Source organism: Zalophus californianus, chromosome 8, assembly GCF_009762305.2.
Source record: "Zalophus californianus isolate mZalCal1 chromosome 8, mZalCal1.pri.v2, whole genome shotgun sequence".
Taxonomy (NCBI): domain Eukaryota; kingdom Metazoa; phylum Chordata; class Mammalia; order Carnivora; family Otariidae; genus Zalophus; species Zalophus californianus.
The window spans coordinates 85336223-85361308 of record NC_045602.1 but is presented as its reverse complement, the minus strand read 5'-3'; the positions used below and the strand labels follow the sequence as shown (position 1 = coordinate 85361308).

Sequence of the window (25086 nt, the reverse complement as noted above, 5' to 3'; positions counted from 1 at the left end):
CATAACATGAAATTTACCCTTTTCACCATTTTTAAGCACATGGTTTGGGGGCATTAAGGGCTTTTGTACTGTTGTGCGACCATTGCCCCCATCCGTTCCCGGAACTCTTCATCTGTCCTAATGACCCATCAAATATGCCTCCCCATTCTCCTCTCCCTCGGTTGCTGGCAGCCACCACTCTACTTTCTGTCTCTATGAAGGTGTTGACTCCAGGTTCCTCGTACTAGTGGAATCGTGCAGTGTTTGTTATTCTGTGACTGGCTTATTTCACTACTTAGCACAATGTCCTCAAGCTTCCTCCAAGCTGTAGCCTCTGTCAGAATTTCCTCCCTTGTCAAGGCTGAGTAACATTCCACCGCATGCATACCACATTTGTTTATTCATTCATGCACTATGAACATCTGGGTAGTGTTACTTTAATTTTATTTAGCCGTTCACCTAGGGATATCTCTTTTCAAGTTCTTTTCCAGTGAACATCTCCCTTAAGCAAACCCAGCATTCAGGACCCTGGAATATGAAGGGAGGGAAGGCCTCTGGCAATTTCTTGAGCTGCTATGTTATCACTGCTTAATGCTTCACCTTGAACCTGTATAGGAAACAAGGCTTACCCACCTTTAAAATGAAATAAACTGACATCTACTTGTACTGGATCTTCTGCCTGCTCCCCCTTCCCACTCTGGATTTTATTCCGCCCAAACACTTCTGTGTTGTCCCATTAACACTGAAAAATTCCCCATCTCAGCCTGGAGTTCTGACACTATGCTGGAGATCTGCAACCCCCACGAGGTCTCTGTCTTTCGCTGATGTTGGTAATTGAAAAGCAATCAGAAAGCTGCACATGAAGTACGACATAAAGTAACTGATTTTTTTTAAACGTATGTCTAAATGTATGCTGTCCTTCAAAATTATCACGCTCTTCAAAATGTCTGTAGAACTACCTTCACACCTATGTTATGAGTTCTATTACTTTACGATCACAGGGTACTGTCATGGCTGCTTACCTCGTCCCCTACTTAATTCTGTCCCATCCCAACTTTCCGTGCTGCTGTCATGGACTAGGGGTCCAGTCAGTGAAGTACAAGTTGAGGTTGTGAAGACACGGACTATTTCGTGCCTGTTTTTTCATGCATTAGATGCTTGCCTGCTTGAAGTGCTTTACTCAGTGATAATTAGTTGTGTACCAGAAAACCCAATCAGAGCAGGTCTCATTGTTATAACTCCATGGCTTCATATGCTTACGGGGGAAGCCATTTTCTTTTTTTAAGATTTTATTTATTTATTTATTTATTTATTTATTTGAAAGAGAGACAGAGAGATAGTGACAGAGACAGAGAGGAAGCAGGGGAGAGGAGCAGAGGGAGAGGGACAAGCAGACTCCATGCTGAACATGGAGCCCAACACGAGCCCTATCTCATGATGCTGAGATCATGACCTAGGCCAAAATCAAGAGTCAGTCATTCAACCAACTGAGCCACTCAGGTGCCCCGGGAAGCCATTTTCTTACTGTCTTCTCCTCTACCTTCTTGCTGTGTCACTACATCTCACCCCACTCCTGGCCATGTATACCACATACAGTTGTGCAGGTGGTGCACTGATCAAACTCACAATATCAGAGACAACATAGATTTATATATTTCTTATGACAACTTCCTGCCAGATAGCAGTAAGGTGTATTGAAAAAGAAAGGCTTTTTTTTCTGCTTCTTATGAGAATGCCATATTTTGCATTCTCTGCTTCTGAAGATCGCATGCAGGTGCTTGCTTACATACATGCACATGTGTGTGTGTGTGCACATACACACACAGAGAATTTTCTCTCCTGATCACTCTTTGTGCCTAAAAATTCTCATTTTAAGCTTTCTCCCCTAATATATAAAGTATCATAAGGTCTGAAAAGCATGGTTTAGTGGCTGATACCTAATCCACTGAGTAACTGATTAGTTTACTGTTGCCTTATAGGATAGTGCTCTGACCAAAGTCCTCGGTCAGGTTTCAGGAACTCATTATTCCCATGCTGTCTTCCAGCTCCTTGGTTATTTGAATCTGGAATAGAGGACTGCCTTTACACTGGACGAGGAAGGATGCTGCCTGTAGGATATGATATGGAGGCTTTGCTCCAAATAATCTCCTCCAAAGGTAGTTTTTAGTACTTATAATTCACTAAAAAATCCCTGAACTAGAAGGAAACTTGCAGATAGAACCAGGACAACCAAAAGAGCCCTGGGTCTCCCAGGCCCCACTCTTCCCCAGCCACACAGGCAGCACTAACATCACAGAACGTCCCCTGCTGCATCTGGATGCAGGAGCCCTTCCTAACTCCTGCTTCGGGCAACCCCTACATTGCTACTGCAGTTGGCATGCATTTGAAACCTCCTTGCCAATTCTGAAATCTAGACCAGGAGCCTCATTAAAATGCAAACACCTGCCAGGAAAAATACTTTCAATCTTCACTGAGTAACACCTCACGAAAACCTGTCACCCCAGCATACGACATGAGAGTCTTATATGATTAATTTTTCTCCCCTTTGACCTCTACAATCAACTAGAGCTTCCACTGTTCTACTTCTGAAATAACCCTCCATAAATTTGTCTCCATGCCCTTTCCACCATGACTCCTGGCGTGTTCCTGCTCCTGTCCACCTGGGCTGTTGTGCCCCTCCTGTGGCCATTCCTGGTCTGGCTTCTGCTGCCAGGAGACCTGGTGGGCAATGGATGCTGCTGCCCTGGGGAGAGGGGGTGGTCACACCCCGTGTCTACAGACTAAAGACCAGCCCCTGAGCCTGATCGGGCTTGGGAAGATATTTTATGGGTGACATCAGAGTATTTCCTAGAAAGGGAATTGTATTTGCTTAGAAAGATAGGAAGGGGAAGCCACCAGGGTATGGACTAAACAAGGGGAAACAAAGTGCACCGCATAGAGAGAAACAGGAATTCCAGGGTTGGGGTGGGATTGGCAGCGGCGGGGGGCGGGGGGCGCTGAGAGTGGGGGGAAGGGCAGAGGAGAGAGAAGACAGGTGTGTGTGTGTGTGTGTGTGTGTGTGTGTGTGTGTGTGTGTAGGGGGGAAGGGACGGAAGACTGCAGATGGCCATCCCCAGTGGTGCAGGGTCAAAGAACTCTTAGGTGACACTGCTGTACGTGAGTACTATAATCAGACGATGAAGCAAACAGATGGTGGATGGTAGGAGCCAGGTTCTGTCTGGGAGGAGTGGCGGGGTGGGGGTGGGGCAGGAGGCTAGAGGGATCCACGTGGCAAGGGACTGGAGTTGGAGACATCAGGAGGAACACATTCCGGGATTGGGGCAGGAAATATACAAGTTGAACCTGGAGCACTTACAGTGCGGAAAGTAAGGATGATGCACTGGATAATTAAATAATTGGGTATTTATGGACGGGTACGATGAGACAAGACTCCCTTAATGGAGAATCCCAGATAATTTATACAGATAGGACTCCCTCAAGGAGGGGTTGCGTAACTTCCCACTTCGCAGGTGTAGGCTATGGACAGCAGGTTTCCTGCAAGGAGGACAGGCTAGGAAGGGGACAAAGAATAGCTGCGCAGGGGAGGAACCTGACAAACACCTCAGCCAGGCCAGAAAGGCCATCAGACAGTCACAGATCATGTTGACAAGATGAAGTTGATGTGAAGGGACATAAATCCTATGTGAACGCAAGACATCAATGACAGGGGGAAATGGGGGCCTGGGAAAGCTCTGTACTACTTTCTCAATTTTTCTGCAAGTCTAAAGCTGTTATTGTTATTTTTTTTTGAAGTATAAAGCTGTTCAAAAAAATAAAGTGTATTTTTTTAAAAAAGACTCATAAGAATGGGAATGTTAGATATGCAATTTCAAACTGTTCATGTGGCTGGCATATTAAACCCTCCTGCATCCCCAAGCCTGACTGAAGGTCTAGTGCACTCACTCATGCTGGTGTGACGGTGGGGTGGGAAACAAAGACCTACCTCCCGTCTGTCCCTCTCCCAAGACCAGTGGCAGTCATGTCCTCTACGAAGGGACTCCAGGGCAGATATCAGGGTCAGTGCCCAGCAGGAAACCAGTAGTGCCCTGTGGCAGAGCTGGCATGGCATGGAGGAGAGCATCACAACAAGACAGCTCCAGAGTAAACCTGGACCCACTCTTCTTTCTCAAATACCTTAGCAGAAGATGTGTCGGCCAAGGTCTAGTCCAGAAAACTATTCTTAAGTATTTCAGACAGAAGGCATGTAATATAGGAGATTGGTAACAACGCTGTTGGAAGGCTTAAGAAGACAAAGAAGAGGGATTTTGGAGGCATAAGGAAGAATGGATTGATACCCAGAGATGAGCAGCAGTGAATGTCCGGGGGTGGGCAGCCCTGGAATCACTTGGAAGAGAAGCCTTGATTCTCTGACAAGATGCTCTGGACTGCTGGGGTCTGGAATCACCCACCTTTGCTAGCAAATGGCTAATGCTAGCAACTTCCAGCAACCACTAGCAATGGCTGCCCTTGGGAGCCAGAAGCAGAAGACGTGTCTTCCTGCCGGTCTTCCACCAGGACCGCCGAGGTGCAGATCCTGCCAGCGGCTGGACAATGCAGTGCACGCACTCCCAGCCTCCGCAGAACAGAACAGAGACCCCAAGTACAGATGGACGCTGAGGCGACTGGTAAGTAGCCAGCAAAGAAAGTGACCCTTGACCCGGGCTTGACGGACTCCTGGTTTGTACTAACCCTCACAGCCTCCCAGAATCTTTCCTCTCCAACATTTGTATCTTCTCTTTTCAATCCCTGCCCCTCCAGCCAACCAAACATCCCCACTGTGTCCTCAGGGATCCTTTCCCTCCCCACTGCCCCTGCCCTTGCTATTTCCTGAGCGAGACTGCTGTTCAAGGTGCGTGAGTAAAAATCGACCTGAGCTTTCAAATTCTGCTCACGCTGCTCCTATTCTGCCAAACTGCCTCTCGCTGCTCTTACCTGGATGCAGAGGTGTGTTGATTAAAAGGAAAAAAAAAAAAAAAAGAAGAAGAAAGAAGAAGCAGCCCTGATTTACAGCTACTGCTCATTTCCATGGTATAAACACTCTCGCTGGAGCTGTTGCTACCCAACTTGGGTGAGCATGTACCCGTGGACTCGGTGCCCCCTGCTCCCAAGGGGCAGTGTCTCTGTCTGGTGAAATTCCTTAACCATCCATGGAGCCTGTCCCACAGCACTCACCACTTGCTACCAGGAATTACAGTTGTTTCTGCGCATGTCTTCACTCTCCTGCCAAAAAGGATCCTGGCCTAGGGGAAAGGCATGGGCTAAAACCCCATTCCTAGGCTCCCAGCTACTACCTAAACTCTCGGGGCTTCCGTCCCTCCTCTATTAAACTCAGCCACAGCAACAGCACCCTATACCACAGGGCTGTTACAGGACTTACAAGAGCCCACATGTCAAAGTACCTGGCGTTACAGTCTCTGGCCTGTGATAGAGGTGTAATGAATGTTGTTTCCTGCCCTTCCTAGGTTTTTAGCACTCCAGGACAGGAGCCGTATTATGATTTTGTTTTTAGTTACCCCTTGGAACTAGTAACTGCTCAAAAATATTCTTGTTAACATATCCATAGAAAGAATGAAGTCCTTGATAGCAAGGGCAAGGTGGGGGTGGGACGTGAGCCCAGACCTGTTGCAGGAAGTGGAGGTGGGCTGGCTGGAAAAAAGACAAGAGGAAACAGAGAAAAGGGGCAGAGGGAATGATAGACCCAAGCCCACGGTTTCCCTGATGAGTTTGGAGGGCCTCTTTGGCACTGCCTTTCCCTCGTGTCTTTGCACATCCACTGGGCACAATGCATACTATTGCTACTCCCCAATTCTGGTTTTGGTTGGACTGGAAATCAGGGTCCTGGGCCACCAACAGCTTTCTTGGTGGTAATGATGATAGTAGCAGAATTTTACCGGCAGCAGCTGATGACATTTCCAAATACTTACTCCGGTGGGGCAGAACGTGCCAATGGTATACAGTGGCAGAAAAAATGCTCAACTAGGAATGTGATTCAGTTTTGTACAGAAATAGCGTGTATTTCACAATGCGGTCCTGTTTGAATTGGTGGATACCTATCAACTAAACCCTGCCTACTAACTGAATATGCTTGAAATCTACTCACAGCTTCAATCTGATTTTCCCAGTAGGGTGAGTGTCAACAAAATCTTTTCTCACATCTCTGCTCCTCACCTTTAATATAAAAATCACAGTATCCTAAAATCAGAGGAGCCCAGAGCCCTGCCTGCTCTAGGCGCTTCAGTGCAAAGTCATAGATCAAACCCAAACCCAGAATGTTAATGATAGGCAAACTAAGATTCATAGGCAAAAAGCGGTTTGTCCCAGGCTTACAGGTGGGCTCTAGAAACCCTGCCACTGTGGGAACCTAGGCTTCTGACTCCCACGGTAGGGCTCTCTCTGCCTCCAAAGGAAGTAAAGGAAGTGTCACCCATCAGCTTCCTTTGATACTTCAGACTGGGATCTGGGCTTCTTGAAAGTAGTCCACTCCATTTGTGGGCAGTATGACAGCAAGATGGCTCTTCCCATGGCAAAACTGCTCAGCATGTTTCCTCCCATTCAGTGATTCTCAGCAAGTTACTGGGGGAGCCCAGGGATGGGGGGAAGGTTGTATTTGAATCACACAATCACAGCATTTACTCTGTGTAGTTTCAAGGCTGTAACATATGACTGCTTTGATTTATTGCTAGTTATTATTCTTGGAGATTTCTAATAAAGCTAACACAACGTATTTGATTTGGGCACAATGGCCTGGCATTCCAAGGACGCTGCTGGCTCCTCTGATTTCTCCCTGTGGCTGAGTTCAGCACTTCTAGCCAGTAGCTCCCCAACATTTTCTGGGTCTCACTTGACTTGGCATCACAGGTCTGTGCGTACCATCTTTTCTTCTCTGTCGGGGCCAGCTTTCTGCGGCTCCGATGACAAGCTTCTGGTATCTGTGTACCCTCTGACACACCTCCTTGTTTGTAGCTGGCATTCAATAAATGCTTATGGAATAAATACATTCAGCTACCACACACGCAATCTGTACACCACCGCAGTTCACCTCCCTAACTACTCGACTAAATATACACTCAACAAAAAGCTTGGAATGAAACACATGTGCTGACATGTTCAGTGTTTTTCTAGAGGCAGAGACAAAGCGCGGTTTCATTCCTTCCTTTTCCTGGTTTGTCCTTATACCACCAGCATTACGTTTTCATAATAATAAACTATTTTTAGAAGAAAGACATCCCAGTCCATCATAGGAGTGAAAAAAGCAACGCATCGGTTTGACTTTAGCAGTGTTTAGAGGATTAATAATTTTCGCTGCCGCTATTGTTACTGAAGACAGCCCACAGAACTAGTCAACTTTCTGAAAGAGGCGTTCAAAGGACTTCAAAGACATGGCTAAATTTAGCATAAATATTACTTGTCATCGCCACATACGAGTGCCCACCGCTTGCCACCCGCTGGGCCGGCTTCGGAAACCCGGCGACCGCGATCCCGCCCTCGGGTAGGGAACGCACCTCTTAGGTACAGAAGCCCAGCTACACCTCCGGGGCAAACATGCCGGCTCGCGCATGCGCCGCGCCCGCCCCGCCCCCGGCTCGCAGCCACATTCTTCGAAAACTGAGTTAGCTGCCGCAATTGCGCCTGCCGGGAGAGGGGGAGGAGGGGCGGGGCGTTGGGAGGGCGAGGGAGGAGGCGGGGCAGAGGCGGAGTCGCGCGTGCGCGGTGGTGCCACCAGCAGGAAACCCGGCACACGGGGGCGGGACCGCGCGGGCCGGAGGCAGGGGGCGGGGCTCTCCGGGGCCGCCGCCGCCGCTGCTGCCGCCGCCGCCGCTGCCGCCGCTGCCGCTGCTGCCGCTGCTGTCCCAGCCGCCGCGCATTGTGCAGCAGGCGGCCCCCGCGCGGCAGGGCCCTGGACCCGCACGGCTCCTGGGGATGGTGAGCAAGGCGCTCCTGCGCCTCGTGTCTGCCGTCAACCGTAGGAGGATGAAGCTGCTGCTGGGCATCGCGCTGCTCGCCTACGTAGCCTGTGAGTTCGCGCCCGGGGCCGGCGGGGAGCCCCATTCATTCCCGGGCGCCGCGGTGGCGGGGTCGCGGGCCGGCGGGCTGTGTGCGGTCCCGGAGCGGCCCTGCTGTCCGGTCTCCCGTCTGGCACCGGGCGGAACCTGCGCTCCGTGCTTTCACCCCTTTTCGGGGGTTGCGGACTGGTCTCCCCCTTTCCGCTCTTGTGGCAAAGCAGCTGGCCAACTTGGGCGCAGACCCTCCAGCGCTTAGGCCCTGGCGCGGAGACCGGGCGGCCCAGCGGAGGGGTCCTTGCCCCGGGGCTCTGGGACAGCCGGGCCCCGCGCGGCGAGACGCCTCCGGCCTCGGCCGACCTCGCGCGCGCGGCCCCAGCCCTCTGCCTCCGTCCCTCCCGCCCCGACGCGTGGGACTGCTGTCCACGTCGCCCCGGCAGCCGGCGATTCCCGAGCGTGCCGCGCGAGGACACCCTGGGAACAGCCGCGGCCGTGCCGCCGTGTTGGTTAAGTAGGATAAAAATACTGTTGCCGTTGGCAGAGCCCTCGCTTCTACTGTTTGCTCCGCAGGAAAATTACTCAGCATTTAACTGTTGGGGAGCCAAGTGTTGCTGGCCTTCGCCGGCTGGTGGCCGCGCCCAGATGTCCGGGTGCGCGGGGTCCCCGGGGCGCGGCGGGCCGGCCCCATGGGGAGGCGCAGCGCAGGGAGACCCAGGGCGGCACTTTGCTGTGTACGGTGTGTACGGTTCTCGTCTCAGTCATGACTCCCAGCCTCTGCCTGAGACAGGGCAGGAGGGGCAGTTCGCAGGCAGGTGGTAGACCCTTGTCTTCTTAGAGGCGGAAACTGTCCTTTGCTTGCTTTTTTTTTTTTTAAAGATCTGTTCGATGGGAGTATATTTTTATTGTTGCTATTAATACTTTACCAACTACCACAGTTGGACTAGAAATAGCTTCCAGTGTGAGCTCCGTTTGAATCCTAGCCACCAGACAGATACACTCTTAAATGAAACAACCTGCTAACCGGTTTAGTTACCAGGATCTGATTCCGGAGGTGACAGGGGACTTGAGAAAGTGACTTCAATTGAGCTCTAGGAGGACATGTGTTATTCAGACCTAGGCTGTTCAGCATAGCCACACTCTTCCAGGAGGTGGAGCTGAGAAAGCTCCAGCAGGGCTCTTAGATCGTAGACAGTTTCAAGCCGGGGATGGGAATTAGATGTGAGTAGTCTGAAAGGGAGAAAGCTACCCTTAAGTGTTTGTCGTCAATTTTGAATAAGAAAGCTGACCAGGGGAAAGATCACTTAAAATTGCATAATTATTGTTATGAAATAATAATACCTAAATTTGCTGAGTGTTTACATGTATGTGCAGGCATGAGTCTCATTGGCTTATTTATCTCAACAATCTTAGGAAATACTATGGTTATTCCCATTTTAGAGGTGAGGAAATTAAGACCAAGAGAAATTAGTAACATTTATGGATGATTACACAGATGACAAACGACAGAGAGCCAAGTTTTGAAGCCAAAAAGGCCAGGGATGTGGGGATAGAACCCAGGTCTGCATCAGGCTCAGTGTTGATTATAGGACTTCTAAAGTTGGACAGAGGTGTTTAGATTAATAAAAGGGGATCTAGGGAGCCATGGGAAGTTGTTCACCATCCATTCCACTGGGAAATCCTGCCAAGTCCTTACCGTTGTCTGTGACTGTGTTTGGTGCCAGGGGACGCCGGGAAGTGCCATCTTGGTGCCTAGAGCAGTAGTTCTCAAACTGGAGTGGGCATCAGAATTGCCTCGAGGGTTTTCAGAACACAGATTTTTGCCTCCCACCTCAAGTTATTGATTGAGTAGGTCTGGGATGTGCATTTCTCATAGCTTCCCCTAGGAAGCTATTGCTGTGGCTGGGGACCACTGGCCTACAAGGTAAAGTGGCCAAGAATTAGATAATCACCCCAATGAGGGTTAATTTACAGACTGGTATGAAGGAGAGGAATGCATGAGAGCTTATGACAGGGACTCCTGAATTAGAGGAATCAGGGACATTTGTTTCCATGAGGAGTTGAGGCTCGAGCTAAGAATTGAAGGATGTGTAGAATTAGGAGGCCTAGGAGGGAATGTGTTCCAGAAGGAACAGCATGTGCAGAGGTCCTGTGGCAGCCAAGAACAGGGAGTGCTATAGGAATGCAAAGAAAGGTAGTGTTTTTGGAGCATGAAAACAAGGTACAGTGATGAGGCTGGTCAGCAGACTGGGGCCAGAGTGGGCCAGCTTGGGAGAGGCCTTGGGCCAGCTCAAAATCTGATTTTAGTTTTGAGGCCCTCAAGAACAGGGTGGATCAGGGGGCACCTGGGTGGTTCAGTTGGTTAAGCAACTGCCTTCGGCTCAGGTCATGATCCTGGAGTCCCAAGATCGAGTCCCTCATCGGGCTCCCTGCTCAGCGGGGAGTCTGCTTCTCCCTCTGACCCTCCCCCCTCTCATGTGCTCTCTCTCTCACTCTCTCTCAAATAAATAAATAAATAAAATCTTTAAAAAAAAAAGAATAGGGTGGATCAGGGTTACTAATGAGCGTGGATGGTATACCTGAGACAGTGCGGAGGGGTGGGCTCCTGATTGGTAGTGTCCAAGGACACTGAAAATGTAAGTCAACAGGGAGTCCATTGACAATCTTGCCCTTCCTGTTAGGAGTGAAATCTCTTTGAAAAAACTGTCCACACTCCCACTTAACACACACCCTCACGGCTAGCCAGTCCCTGTTCTGGAAGTGCACTGCCTGTTTCTCTCTCAAGTTCTGCTAGTCTTTCTCCTTCCACTTGGATCTTTCTCAACGAGTTTTTTTTTTTTTTTTTTCTTTTTTCTTTCTTTGCCTACTTGGGCCAGAGTCTTCCTTCCTGCTCTCAGTGAACATTCTGGACCATGCCTAGAGGAGCGAGCCCGTGCCACCTTGCACTGCACACGCCTGTGTTTTCTTCTCAATAAAATTCCCAGTCCTTGAGGACAGGGATTGTCTCTTAAGTGTTTCAGCCCTGGTAGCACTTGGATCAGTGCTATTAGCTCTTTGGAAGAGCTCAGAGGTTTGATTGAAAATCATGCTTACTTACTAGGCAGAGGCTCCCCAGGCAGAGGCTCAGCTGGAATTGCCTTTCATGTTTTTTAACATGCAGATAGTTTGAAAAGTCAGTAGCCTCTGCAGGGTTTGTTAGGCAAGACAGAGTCCCTGCCTCTATTTTCTCCCACCCAGAGGCAAGCACTTAACTTTTGTTCGCTGATTTTGATATTTGTCTTTGTGCCATAGAATGATATGCTTGCTGATTTGTCATCTGTAGGTATTACCTAGTGACTTTATTCTTTGGGAGATGATTGTTTATTCTCTTAACCTGCCCTACGCCCCCCCATGTTCGCCATCGCCAGTGTAGATGTGGTGTAATTTTGAGATAAACATTTAGAATATATGTGTATGACTAAATGCTGTTCTGATTGCTAGTGAGGAGTGCTGTGCGTGACTTTTTGTTTTCCCTGGAGCTAATTATTGACTTTTCTTTTCTTTCTTTCTTTTTTTTTTTTTATTCTCTACGTATTATTTCTGATTCAACTCCAAAGGCTTTGTCAGTTGTTTGCATCTTTCCCCAAGATGTTCAGGAGCAGCAGGACCTCTTGACGGGGGCCTTCCTGAAGAAGGTCCCCCAGAGCCTTCAGACCTGCCGTGCCCATCATAGATGCCCTGCCCCCTGACTTCCCCTTGCTTATTTCACACTTCTTTCACTTGGACGTGCATTGAAGGAGAATCTTGAGACCATCTAAGTGTCTTTCTTCACCTTTACTTGATGGATTGATAATGTAGAATTCTAGAAAAAGACTCCTTCGGAACTTTTCAGGAATTGTTCCTTTACTTTCTGCTTTCTAGTATTGACAAGTTGTTTCAGGTCCGTCCCTTTCCGTGGGACTTGTGTTTTCCTTCTGGAAGATTTCAGGATCTTCTTTTGGCCCCTGATGGTCATCGTTGACCACCCATTTCTAGTTTTCTGTCCCCTGGCCTTTTCCTCACTCCCAGACCCGGGCGGCCTCCTGCAGTCACGGTGCCCAGGAGTGGAGGCAGGGAGCCCTGCTTCACTTCGGGGCCCAGTGAGTAGTCGTGAGTGTTTCCTCCCCTCTGGTTTGATAACCGGCATCATTCAAGGTGATGGTGCTCAGTGCACAGCTCCCCCCCCACTCCCTTAGAGTGACATAAACTTGAAGAATGCGTCTTTGTTTTTAAGCCTCCTAGGGTCTGGGCCTGCTCGTCGCTGCAGCTCAGCAGAGCCTGCCCTGACCGACCTGTCCCCTGTGGTCTGAGGTGAGCCTGGCCTGCCTTGCATGCCTCTGTGCCCTGTGTGCTGGGTACTGCGGAGCCCCCTGGTAGTCCAGAAACTCTTCCGTTTCAGTTCTGGGGATTGTCTTAAATTATTCTGTGGTTGTTTCCTTTCCTCTATTCTGTGTTTCCTCTCTCTGGAATATCATGCTGATGTAGTTTTGCCTGCTCTGGTCCTTTTATTTCCTATTTCCCCCCCATTTCAAAAGTTTTGCTCTACTTTTTGGAAACTTGTGCTTTGTACTTTAACGCTTCTAGTGATTTTTGAAAATTTTTAGTTTTACTATCATTTTTCCATTTATAAGAGTTCTTTTTTCCTCTGGATTAAAAAAAAAGACTAAAATGTGGTTTTCATTTCATGGCTGTATTCTCGTCTTGGAAATTTGGTTTGTTCTTTCTCACTAAAGAGTCTCTTCCCTCCAGGTCCCTTCCTGCTTTTCTTGTGCGAGGCTTTCCTTGGCATTCTGGTGGCCTTAGGTTTTCTGCTCCTGTTAGGGAGGAGTACCGTAGGTCTGTCCTCCGGTCTCGGAGCTCTGGTGACAAGGCTCTGCCAGGCTTCTGCCGGGGAGCCTCGGCTGCCTGCGTCCGGGGGCCCAGTGGGTACAGGGCTTCCTGTCTGAACAGTACTTTGATCATCGTCCCAGGTGGACCTGGCTCCCCAGTCCGAGACCCCCTCCCCAGAGATGGGGCTGCCCATCTTTTGCCAGGCCGGGGAGTGGAGCTGCCACTCGTCCTGTTGTTTAGACAAATTTGAAAGTCAGACTCTCTGTCTCAGGGGCTTTGTCACCCCATTTCCAGATGCACCAGGCATGACCATTCCTGACCCCCTGGGGTGTGGCCCGGCCTTCCCCACTGCCTGCCTCTGCTAGCCTTGTTCTGTTACCCTTTACCCATCTACCTAGGCTCAGACCTTAAGCAAGAATGAAAAAGAAGTCTACCTGCTGCTGTTGTAGTGAGTTTAGGAGCCATTATTTTTACCTTCAGCTCCTGAAATCTAGCGTTGTGATGTCCTGTAATATTCACTTAAGTTTTGGTGTATCGTGGATCTTGCGGTAATGACACTGCATTTGTGGTACCTTTCTATCCTGTTGCTCTTATTCCACTGAGGAGGAAAGCTACTGAAAACCATTTAGAAGCATGGTGTTTGCATTTATGGGAACAGACGTCAACCTTGTCTGAGTTGGGCTTCCCTTAGAATACGTTTGCCCTTAAGCTAACTAGCCCCACGTGGCCAGGGGACTGTCCTCGTGAATTCCTCAGTAAACATCCACTGGCCTGCTGCCAGGGAGACACAGGGAGTTAGCATCGTGATGCCAGCAGACTCTAGGGAGAAGAGGTAGGGGAAAAACAAGCAAACAGCCCAGGTGCTGGTTCCAGATTCACCTGAGCGTGATGATCAGCTCACACTTGTTAAATGCAGGTTCTCAGGATCCTCCTGATACCCACCAGGCAGGGGCCTGGGAATCTTCCTCCTGTCCCTCCTTGGGGGTTGGGGAGGGGCACCTTGAAATTGTCTTGGGCGCTCAACTTTTTCAGAATTTCCACACCTATTTTCTATTCTTTCTATTGAAAGAATAATCAACAAACACCCAAATCCTCCTCTGCCCATATTTACCAGCTGTTCTTTTTTTTTCCACATTTGTTCTTTCTCCCTGTTTTAATGTATACATTTTTTTGGTTAAAATATTTGAAAGTTGCAGACATAATATTGCTTTACCTTTAAATACTTTAACGTAGATCTCCTAAGACTAAAAGCATCTTCTATATAATCTCATACCCTAAAAATTAACATAAATAACATTGTCTAACATACAGTCCATGTTTGAATTTCCCTCAGCTGTACCATCCATGTCTTTGATAGCCTTTTCTGGGTTTTTGTTTTGTTTTGTTTTGTTTTAACTCTAGGATCAGTCAAGGTTTATATGCTGCATTTATTTGGCTGTTAGGTCTCTAACTTTTTTTGATTTTTTGTAACACTTATCTTTTAAAAAAGCCCAGACCAGTTGTCCTGTAAAACGTCCTGAATTCTGGATTTATCTGACTGTTTCCTTACAATTAAATTTGGCTGGACATTTTTTATAATAGTGCTTGTTGATTTGCATTCCGTCAGGGTGGTTGCACCCTTCATCATATGTTGGATGTCACTGCACTTCATTTTAAAGGTGCCTTTTCCCTGTACACAGTCCCCGGGGTGATTCTTGGAAACCCTGAGTGTCTTCTTGTCCGGCCTGTGCATTCAGCATCCATTGGTGGTCCTTGCCTGGATCAGTTTTTACATTGGGAAATCCAAAATGGTGATTTTCTGATTCTGTAAGCCATTCTGTGTTTATAAACTTGTGTTGTTCTGGAAAGAACTTGCCTCCCTCATTCATTTCCCACTCTCTGTGGTAGTTTCCTGTGCCTGCTGTAAGAAATTGCCACAAACTAGGTGGCTTTCACATAGAAGTTAATTATCTCACAGTTTGGAGGCCAGCAGTCTGAAATCAACGTGCTTGCAAGGCCGCTCTCCCTCTGAAGGCTCCTTCAAGGCTCCAGATGTTTTGGCCTGTGAATGCATCCTACCATCTGCCTCTGTGGGTGGTCACATTGCCTCCTGTCTGTCACATCTCTTGTGTCTCCCATATGAGGACACTTGGCACTGGATTTAGGGCCCAACTGGATAATCTAGGGTGATCTTTGGTCTCAAGATCCTTACTTATATCATACCAAGTAAGATCACATTCAAGTTTCTAGGGATTAGGATGTGGACATATTTTGGGGGAGGGGGTCACCAGTCAGTTCACCCCTGCCCCCTTTAAAAAAAATCTTTGTGGACTCATAGATTCTTTGAGTCTTTGAGCACTTCCTTGATCTCCAGATGTTCCAGGCTCATCTTGTTCTTTCTCTGCCCCAGTCCTGGAATTAGCTATTTCTTGAAGGAGTCCTGTTTCTTTTCACTGGGGAACATTGTTAAGGAATCAGGGCCTGGGCCCTGGTTGTGTGAATTGCCATTGAGGTTTCCTTGCTTCCATCTCTTTCAGGGGACAGAGCCAGGAAACGTACACACTTTTTCCAATCGTGAGTTTATGCCCATACGCCCAATTTAAATCTTAACAGGTTTCTTCCTTACATTCCCCCATTCCATATTGCTATGTCCTTTTTCCCCACTATGGAAATCTCATTTCTAACATCAATAAAAAGTCATTGGCTCTCTACTACCATACAGACAGAATGGTTTCAGAATTACTACGTCAATACCGTACTGACAACAAACTTAACCAAATTCAGGATTTCTCTGTAGTTCTTTGTCCTCACAATATGTCCCACTGAGGATGTGCAGTTAGAGTATTGTGTTCAAAAGCTACTTGTGATAATTTTGTTTAATACCCGATACAAGTCAAGGTTCATTTCTTGGTCTGTATTCAGTTTTCTTCTTTCTGATAAAGTATTTAAACCATATACATGGTTCAAAAGTCAAAGTACCTAAAAATTAGCTGCCTCTCGGGGAAATCTCGAGCCTTCTGCACCCTTTCAGTGTGTTTTATCCATCTTTCTGCAGATGTTAACATTAGTCTGTGTGGATGCTGCCCTTACTATGGGTGTTTACTCAGCAGGTAGCATCCTGTGCGGACTCTTTGCCTCCCTTTCGTGGAGAGCGAGCACTCTGCCGGACGCATGCAGACACGCCCTCGTTGTTGTACGGCTGTGTTACACTCCCGTGCGCACGCACCTGTCTCCAATGGAAGGCATTTCAGTGATTTCAGATATGTTGCTATCACAAAGGCTGCTGCGGCGAAGAAACCCACGCTCCCACCGTGGCCGCTGGTTCTCTCGGCCTCCCCAGCAGGGGCTGTTGGCAAACGTTTGCATTTTCACCAGTCTGAAAAATGGCATCTCCTTGTTTTAATTTGCGTTTCTCTTATTGTGAGTGTCATGAAGCATCTTTTGAAATGTTTAAGGGCTATTAATGTATCTTCTTCTGAGAACCGTTTATGGGTTTGCTCATTTTTCTGTTGAGTTGTTGGTTCTTTTTTTCCCCACTCATTTTTTTTTTTTTTTTTTAAGTAAGCTCCACACCCAACATGGGGCTTGAACTCACGACCCCGAGATCAAGAGTCACATCCTCCTCCCACTGAGCCAGCCAGGCTCCCCTCTTTTCCGGTGACTTTTAAGAACTCTTTATTTATGTGTTAACTGTTCTCTGTGAAGTGAATGGCGATTATTTCCTCATGCCTGGTGTGGTGTGGAGAAAAATGTATTTGGTCTTTGTCCCCTATGGCCACAAAGCTGCTAAAACTCTTGGGATTTCCTAAGTGATAGAATTGTCTTTTTTTGCTCATGAGAACCCCTCTTTGATCACACCTTAGTTGATGCCAGAGAAGTGATTTAGGGTGGGCTCCTGGGTAGCCAGGATGGGGCTGGTCACGAGAAGGATCCCGCCCACCAACCTCCAGGAAGGGAATGGGGTGCTGGAGATTGAGCTCTACAGAAACTTGGACAGTGGGGTTTGTAGAGCTCCCCAGTTGTGGAACGCAACGGGGGACTGGGAGGGTGGTACGCCAGAGAGGGCACGGACGGTCCAGTCCCTTCCCCAATACCTCGCCCTGTGCATCTCTTCCGCTTGACTGTTTCTGAGTTGCATCCTTTATAATGAACTAGTACGTGTAAGTAAACTGTTTGCCTGAGTTCTTGGAGCCATTCTAGCAAGTTATCAAACCCAAGGATGGGGGCGGTCATGAACACCCCCAATTTGTAGCCACTTCATCAGAAGTATAGGGGCTTGTGATTGGTGTCTGAAGTGGGTGCAGCCTTGTGGGACTGAGCCCTTAACGTGGGTCTGTCCTAACTCTAGGTTGTCCGTGTGAGAATTGAATTGAATTGTTGGATACCCACAGTTGAGTGTCCAGAGAGTTGGAAAATTGGTTGTTAGTGTGGGAAAAAGCCATACATTTGGTGTTAGAGGTGTTCTGAGGGTAGAAACAAATTTTACGACCTGGGAGTCTTTATTTTCAGCAGCTTTCCTGTTCCCCCCCCCCCCCCCACACACACACACATAGTTCTTAAGACACTGGCCAAGATGTTTGACGAGAGAAATGAGACTAGGGACTGGGAAGGAATGGGCATGCCCTCAAGGCCCAGGGGTCGGTACTTCAGAGGATGAATAGGATTTGGGCAGTAGGGTTGAAGGCATAGGTGCCAGCCTGACCATGTGCATGGAGGTGACAGTGCAAGGAGCAGGTCCTTCTGGTCCTTAACGGCAGCATTTGAAGTCTGCCTCCACATAAACTTCATTCAGTGAGCTGAGTAGACAAACATTCGATCAAAATTCATGTAGCATGAGAAGTTAGAGATTGCAAGGCACATATTTCAAAATATACAAGCATTAGGGAAGGGCCAAAAAGAATCAGCTTTGCATTTGGGGGCAGCCCATCTAGCTTGGGTATTGCACTCTCCCGCCGGTATCCCACTACCTCGTGTAGATGTGCGGGCAGGTTTCAGGCCTGGTGTGTGGTGCTGCTGTGTAGGCCAGGGTATCAAGAGCCTGGTTGCTGTGATGTCGAAGAGCTTTCCTTAGTAGATGTTTAACAGGCAGGCCCAGTTGCCAGATTCTCCATGTGCATTGAATCCACATTAATGCCTACTCCCCCCCTCCTTTTTTCCTTACTTTATGTTCTACAAATGTTTAGGTCTTAGGAGCTCCTGCAGGCTACGCGTGAGAGGAAGGATTCCGGGTTGGCCCTTTTTGGAGAAGAGCAGTTTCACTCACCCTCATTCGGCTCATTCTGTGGCTTGGGGACAGTCATTTATCTAACCCTGCTGTTTGATTTTTATGCACTTACAACATGGAGATACTGTGTTCTCTTATACCTTGCAGGTACTAATACTTTTTAGAAAACACTATGAGGAATTGACAGAATGTCTTTAAAGAGATGATAGCTTCACTTGTGAGCCACCTTGGGAGGGAAGATGTTTCTAGGTATAGGTGTGAGGAAGTTGTGTGGCGGGGGGCCTGTCCTCACGTAGGAAGGGCAGTGACAGCAGGCAAGCAGGTGCTTGCAGGGTGTTCTTTCTCTCCCTTTCATTCGGAAGGGCAAGGAGTGAATTTCAGGTTAATCTGTGAGTTTCTTTGAGTTTTTGGTTAAGCTTTCTATTTTTCTAACCAAAATAAATAAGTGCCCTAAAGCAGCAGCAACAAACACTTGAATTCCCCTTATTGTAGTCTTTTTCAGAAAGAGTCTGAGCATCTAGGAAAATGAAAACAATTTTGTTAGGGTGGTGAGACCTTGGAATTTTATACTTAGTATCCTTGAACATTTTTATACTCTTTCTGAAAACAAGCTGTTTCTAAGTTAGAATTCAGTTGACATATGTAATGTAAGTGATCTGAATTTCATTTATTTATCTGTTTTTAAAGATTTTATTTATTTCATTTAGAGAGAGAGAGAGTCTGCCCCACAGGAGGGGCAGAGGGAGAGAGAGGATCCCAAGTAGACTCCCCACTGAGTGGGGAGCCTGACATGGGGCTCAATCCCTGAGATCATGACCTGAGCCAAAACCAAGAGTCAGACGCTTAACCAACTGAGCCACCCAGGCGCCCCTGTTTATTTATTATTTATTTATTTATTTTTAAGATTTTATTTATTTATTTGACAGAGACACAGCGAAAGAGGGAACACAAGCAGGGGGAGTGGGAGAGGAAGAAACAGGCTTCCCGCCGAGCAGGGAGCCCAATGCGGGGCTCGATCCCAGGACTCTGGGATCATGACCTGAGCCGAAGGCAGACGCTTAACGACTGAGCCACCCAGGCCCCCTCCTATTTATTTATTTTTAAAGATGTGAGCAGACAGCTGTGTTATACCGGCAACAGAAGATTAAAGGGGTAGAATGGCTCCGTTGGAATCAAGTGAAAGAATCACGTTAATCTGACACTGTCAGGGGCCAATGACAGTCCTTGTGGAAATGGTTACTTGTGAATGATAAGGGGCCATAAATGGTGGTTCTCCTTAAAACTTGCGTGTAGGCAAATCAGGATCTTAGTTCTGTTCTTCCTTTTAGTTTTTTTTTTAATTTATTTTTATAGAATTTTATTCTGATTCCTTGCTCTCCTTACTCCCAGTTCATCTTAATTATTTAAGGACAAAATTTCTGTCCTTGGCCCTCAAAGCAATGAAAGCCCACCTTCCCGCTTCTGCCACTGATGCCGGTGCAGAAATGCAGTGTGAGGAGTGACCTACTTTGATAATGCTACTGTCTTGCAGTGAGGCATGGGGGAGGATAATCTCCCCATTTTATATATGGGGAAACTGAGGCAAAGGGCAGTTGCATGACCCGCCCCAGCTCTTAGTCTGGTACTCCATGGTGGTACAGAAGGACCTGAAGGAACCCCAAGGCTGCACCTACCCCATTTCTTAGCTTCAGTATAGACTTTTAGTGACACTTGTCCTGAAAGAATGTTTCACTTCAAAGCAGCCCTGTTGGGGTGCCTACAAGGTGGAAGGGCAGGAGGTATTTTAGAGGATCTCTGGGCATTGCCCTTGTCTTGTTGGTCGGTAGTCAACTGGCTTCTGGTCCTCTTATTTGGCCCTGCAGTAGGGGTCCCCCCTCTTCCTTATGACTCTGACCTGGGTGATGAGCATGCTGGGCCCAGGTGGCTGCTGGGTAGCTTGTCTGCACTGAAGCCCCCACAGCCCTGATGCCCCAGCTTGGGTGGTTGGAAGGCCTGTCCCTCTGTTCTAGCAGCAGTGTTCTGTCCAGGCTGGGGCGCTGAGTTTGCAAGGCCCACAGCCCTTCTGAGCCAGAGTAGCGGGTCTTGTACCTGCACCACCTGCCTGGCTCACCTGCCTGGTTCCACCACCCCCCCCCCCCCCCCGCACTGAGCACCTGAGACCTTCTTGAGGCCTCTGAGGCACCTGCCCCCTCTCAAGCTCCAAACACTCCCTCCCCCCACCCCACCCGCCTGCCACACCCGCTCTTACCCTTCCCGCTTCTCTCATACCCACCTCCCCTAGTCCCTGGTACTCCCCCACTGTCCACTCACTTCCCCCTTCCTCTCTCCCTCTCCCCCTCAGTCTCACCCCTTCCTCTAAGGAGCACCTTACTCTCTACCTGTCCCCTGACCCCCTCTCCTGCTCTCCTCCTAACTCCCCCACCTAGTCCGTGCGACTGCCATCACTTTCCCTCCCTCCCTCGCCTCTCCCTACTCTCACCACCCCCAACACCCCCTCCACACTCGCCACCTCATCTGGCTTCTCCCATAGGCCCCGTTCCTCATGTTCTCCTGGACTATGCCATCCCTGACAAAGGCTGTGCCCAGAAGGCTGGCATTTTCCAGGCCTGTTAGGGTGACCTACAGACACAGCCATTCCACGTGATTCTGACCCTGTGGATGGCCACCCCAGCAGTGGGAAGTCTGCGCACTGGTTCCAGGGGCGTGGCCTACCTGGCTGCCATCTAGGTGACACCAGTGGGCACCATGGTTTGAGATGTCCCTCCTCAATCCCTCCCGCACCTTCTTTCCCTCTCCACTTCTTCAAATACAAAATGAAAAGGCCGACTTAAAAGCATCGTCCAGATTTTTAAACTTCCCATTAAAACTAAATAATTTGTAAATAGGGAAATAGTGTACTCAATGTGGAAAAACTTAAGAGAATGAAGTACAAAGATAAAATCTCAATCCTCACAAAATTTTAGCATATTAAAAATGTCTTTCCATACAGAGATTGTGATGTCTCTTCCTTTGAAATGAGGTCTTTCTTTTTGACCCTCAGTAAAGTTTTATAATTTCTTTCATGTAGGTTTTGTATATTTTTTGTGAAGTTTATCAAGTTTCTCTTTAGCATTCTCAGTAGATCCAATAGCAAATATATTATTAACAAAGCAACTTTTAACATCAGGCTATAAAATTACCCCCAAAGTTGTATTCCATTTTTTAAATATTTCTCCTTTGTGCTTTGCACTAATCTTTATATATATACACATATTCTCTTTCTGTCTTGTTCTTAATCATAGTGTTCTACTTTCTAAAAAAGGTTACTACACCTTTGTGCATTACATCATATTTTCATATTCTGGGTTTGGTCACATGAGCTCCTTTCTCTGTTTAGAAGTTGTAGTGAGGAGTGTGAATTTTCCTTTTCTTCTTACCTACTTTAAAAAAATTTTTTCTGTTGTTCTTTGCCTTCAGTATTCTAAAAATAGATTCATCTCCATTTACTATCAGACTTAATCAGTGGTGTTCACTGGAAGCTAGTTGAAAAGGAAGTGCTTGTACAGAGCTGTTGCTTTGTCAGTTTTCAGCAGATTCATCACCCACTTGGCAGCAAATGGCTATTGAATGGCCTGCTTTGTGCTGGGATCTGGAAATTCACGCCTTCTCCTGACTTGTTTCCACCGGGAAGTGGGAAGTGATTAGTCAGAAGGGAAGAGCACTGGGTCAGTTTCAGAGCGAATCCACAGGCAGTGAGGTCTGTGATTGTGATTTAAGCTTGGCGGGCTGTGCCAGGGATGGTACACGCAATGCTTTCATCTCTGCTGCCCGCAGCCCTGTGGCTGGCCTGGGAAGGGAAGGGTTCGCCCTTTGCTCTCCTTTTTCTTCAGTGAATCTGTTTCTTCTCTTTGTCAGAAAACTAAGGAGATGCCTTTATTTCCTAGCCTCAAGGGATGTCTATTTCATTTTCTATTGTTGGATAGAAAATATTGTCACACTTCCTTAGGTTGAGCCTACATCTGTTTAAGTGGGAAAAAGCAAGAGAAATAATGTGGCAACTTTGTTTCTCTTGGTATCTGTGAAGCCACAGGAGGGGTGAAGGGAGAGTCCACTTTTTGTCACTTACATCTGTCCCTAATGTGATTTAAAGAATCAAAGTGCTTGTTTGCTTTCTGGGGTGGTCTGGCATTTTTCTCTTTTTTTGTGCCTGTTTCTCTAAACTTGATATTACGGTCTAGTAATTCAGATTAAGCAGTTTTTGAATGTTTAATTAAATAGTACTATGGGGCACCTGGGTGGCTCAGTCAGTTAAGTATCTGCCTTCGGCTCAGGTCATGATTCCAGGGTCTTGGGATCGAGCCCCACGTCAGGCTCCCTTCTCAGTGGGGAGTCTGCTTTTCCCTCATCCTCTGCAGCTCTCCTGCTTGTGCTCTCTCTGTCAAATAAATAAATAAAATCTTTCAAAACAATAGTACTGTGCACTAGAACCTGGAGAATATGGTTGAGTGGAATGTGTTTACAAATTTATTTGTGTCCTGACGTGAAGAGGCAGAAGTGATTTTCTCAGGTGAAGATTTGGGGACAGAATGCATCTTAATTCCACCTGCAAGAAATAGACACATAGTGGTGATAACATATGGTAAATATCATGGTAGCTTTCTGTTGATAGATTGTAGCCTCTGAGTATTGACTTGAAGAACCTGGAGGAAACCAAGATTTTTTTTTAATTTTTTTATTATTATGTTAATCACCATACATTACATCATTAGTTTTTGATGTAGTGTTCCATGATTCATTGTTTGTGCATAACACCCAGTGCTCCATGTAGAACATGCCCTCTTTAATACCCATCACCAGGCTAACCCATCCCCTCAACCCCCTCCCCTCTAGAACCCTTAGTTTGAAACCAAGACATTTTATGGTGGTTAAGAGTAAGTTACATCAGGAAATCCAAATCAAAACCTCAGTGAGGTACCACCTCACACCAGTCAGAATGGCTAAAATTAACAAGTCAGGAAACGACAGATGTTGGCGGGGATGCGGAGAAAGGGGAATCCTCCTACACTGTTGGTGGGAATGCAAGCTGGTGCAACCACTCTGCAAAACAGTATGGAGGTAACTCAAACAGTTGAAAATAGAGCTACTGTATGATCCAGCAATTGCACTACTGGGTATTTACCCCAAAGATACAAATGTAGGGATCCGAAGGGGTACATGCACCCTGATGTTTATAGCAGCAATGTCCACAGTAGCCAAACTATGGAAAGAGCCAAGATGTCCATCGACAGATGAATGGATAAAGAAGAAGTCGTATATATACACAATGGAATATTATGCAGCCATCAAAAGGAATGAGATCTTGCCATTTGCAATGAAGTGGATGGAACTGGAGGGTGTTATGCTGAGTGAAATAAGTCAATCAGAGAAAGCCATGTATCATATGACCTCACTGATACGAGGAATTCTTAATCTCAGGAAACAAACTGAGAGTTGCTGGAGTGGTGGTGGGGGGTGGGAGGGATGGGGTGGCTGGGTGAGAGACGTTGGGGAGGGTGTGTGCTATGGTGAGCGCTGTGAATTGTGCAAGACTGTTGTATCACAGATCTGTACTTCTGAAACAAATAATGCAACGTATGTTAAGAAAAAAAGAAAAAGAAGAAGATGGCAGGAGGGGAAGAACGAAGGGAAGTAAGTCGGAGGGGGAGACGAACCATGAGAGACGATGGACTCTGAAAAACAAACTGAGGGTTCCGGAGGGGAGGAGGGTGGGGGGATGGGTTGGCCTGGTGATGGGTATTAAAGAGGGCACATTCTGCATGGAGCACTGGGTGTTATGCACAAACAATGAATCATGGAACACTGCATCCAAAACTAATGATGTCATGTATGGTGATTAACATAGCATAATAAAAATATATGTATATAAAAAATAAAATAATAAATATATTCTGCAATAAAAAAAGAGTAAATTACAGTTTGGATAGTAAGGTGCAAAGGGCATTGATATATGTCTTTTGGGGCTTAGTTTTAATTCACAGGTTTAACATTCTAAGTTTGGAAGCATTTGGAAGATCCCTTTCCCTCTTCTTTCCCCTTCCAGCTAACCCTGTTTCCCTTCCTGTCAGTTACTGGTTGACATTTTAGTATGTCTGTATGAATCATCTAGATAGTTTCCTCTGCATTATGTATTCATAAAATATATTTAGGTATTTTTAAAATGTACATGGTTTTATACCATGGGTTTTTCTGTGATTTGCTTTTGTAGTTAACATATGGAGAAAATCTTTCAATGCAGAGATCTCATTTGTCTAAATGGTTGCCTAGAACTTAGTGGTCGATGTATATCGTGAGTTGTTCTCACTTAAAGGAAGGCTTGCATGGCTGAGGCTTTCAATGGGAGAGCTCTTCCCTTCAAACTTGTTCTTACAGCTTTCTTGAATCAAAGTGAAACCTGTTAAGGATAGCTCAATATTTAGAATTTTAAACCTTTACCTTAAAGACTGTCTTGGCTACAGATGGGTCCTTTGGGCATCCTGCCCAGAATAGTCAGGGGGAGCCCTGGGATTGGCCTGTGTTTGGAGAGGGCACTCCTCCTGGGCCTTGAGCATGGGGGAGCCAAGGGAGGGAGCACTGGACACCCTTTGGGGAGAAAGTCAGATGCTATGGTTATGCCAGGGCTTTGCTGTGCAGAGTGACTATGACACCCAGTCTCTGTCCCTAAGTGTGCCGGGTTGAGCTTGTGAGTTCCCAGTCCTAAGCAAGCTTTATCTCAGCCCGGCACCTTGCTTTCTATCAGAGATGAGACTATCTATGACAAGGTGCTGATTATTTCATAATTGGGAAGCACAAATATGATGTAAGAATCCCCCAGACATTCAGTGGGGTAGGAAGTCTGGGGAGGGTTGAGTGTGTTCAGAACTGCACTGGCCTGCTGGCGACAGGTGATGGAGGAGTGTGGGCCAGGGTGCTGGGGATGAGGGCATCCTGTGTGGCTGGCATTAGGGTGGGGGAGAGTGTGTCCCATGGAACCCTTCACATGGG

General features: G+C 47.3%; 1 protein-coding gene across 2 annotated transcripts in view; it reads left to right on the top strand.

Annotated features, from left to right (window-relative positions):
• The first annotated feature begins 7802 nt into the window (after positions 1–7802).
• The window catches only part of UXS1 (UDP-glucuronate decarboxylase 1), a 96946-nt gene continuing 79662 nt past the window's right edge, over positions 7803–25086 (top strand). The window contains exon 1 of one of the 2 annotated variants that reach the window (XM_027623556.2): positions 7803–8032. In XM_027623556.2, coding sequence (XP_027479357.1) covers positions 7939–8032 — 94 coding nt within the window. In that variant the 5' untranslated portion in view covers positions 7803–7938. The remainder of the gene's footprint in view (positions 8033–25086) is intronic. The other variant, XM_027623557.2, reaches the window with a different exon arrangement.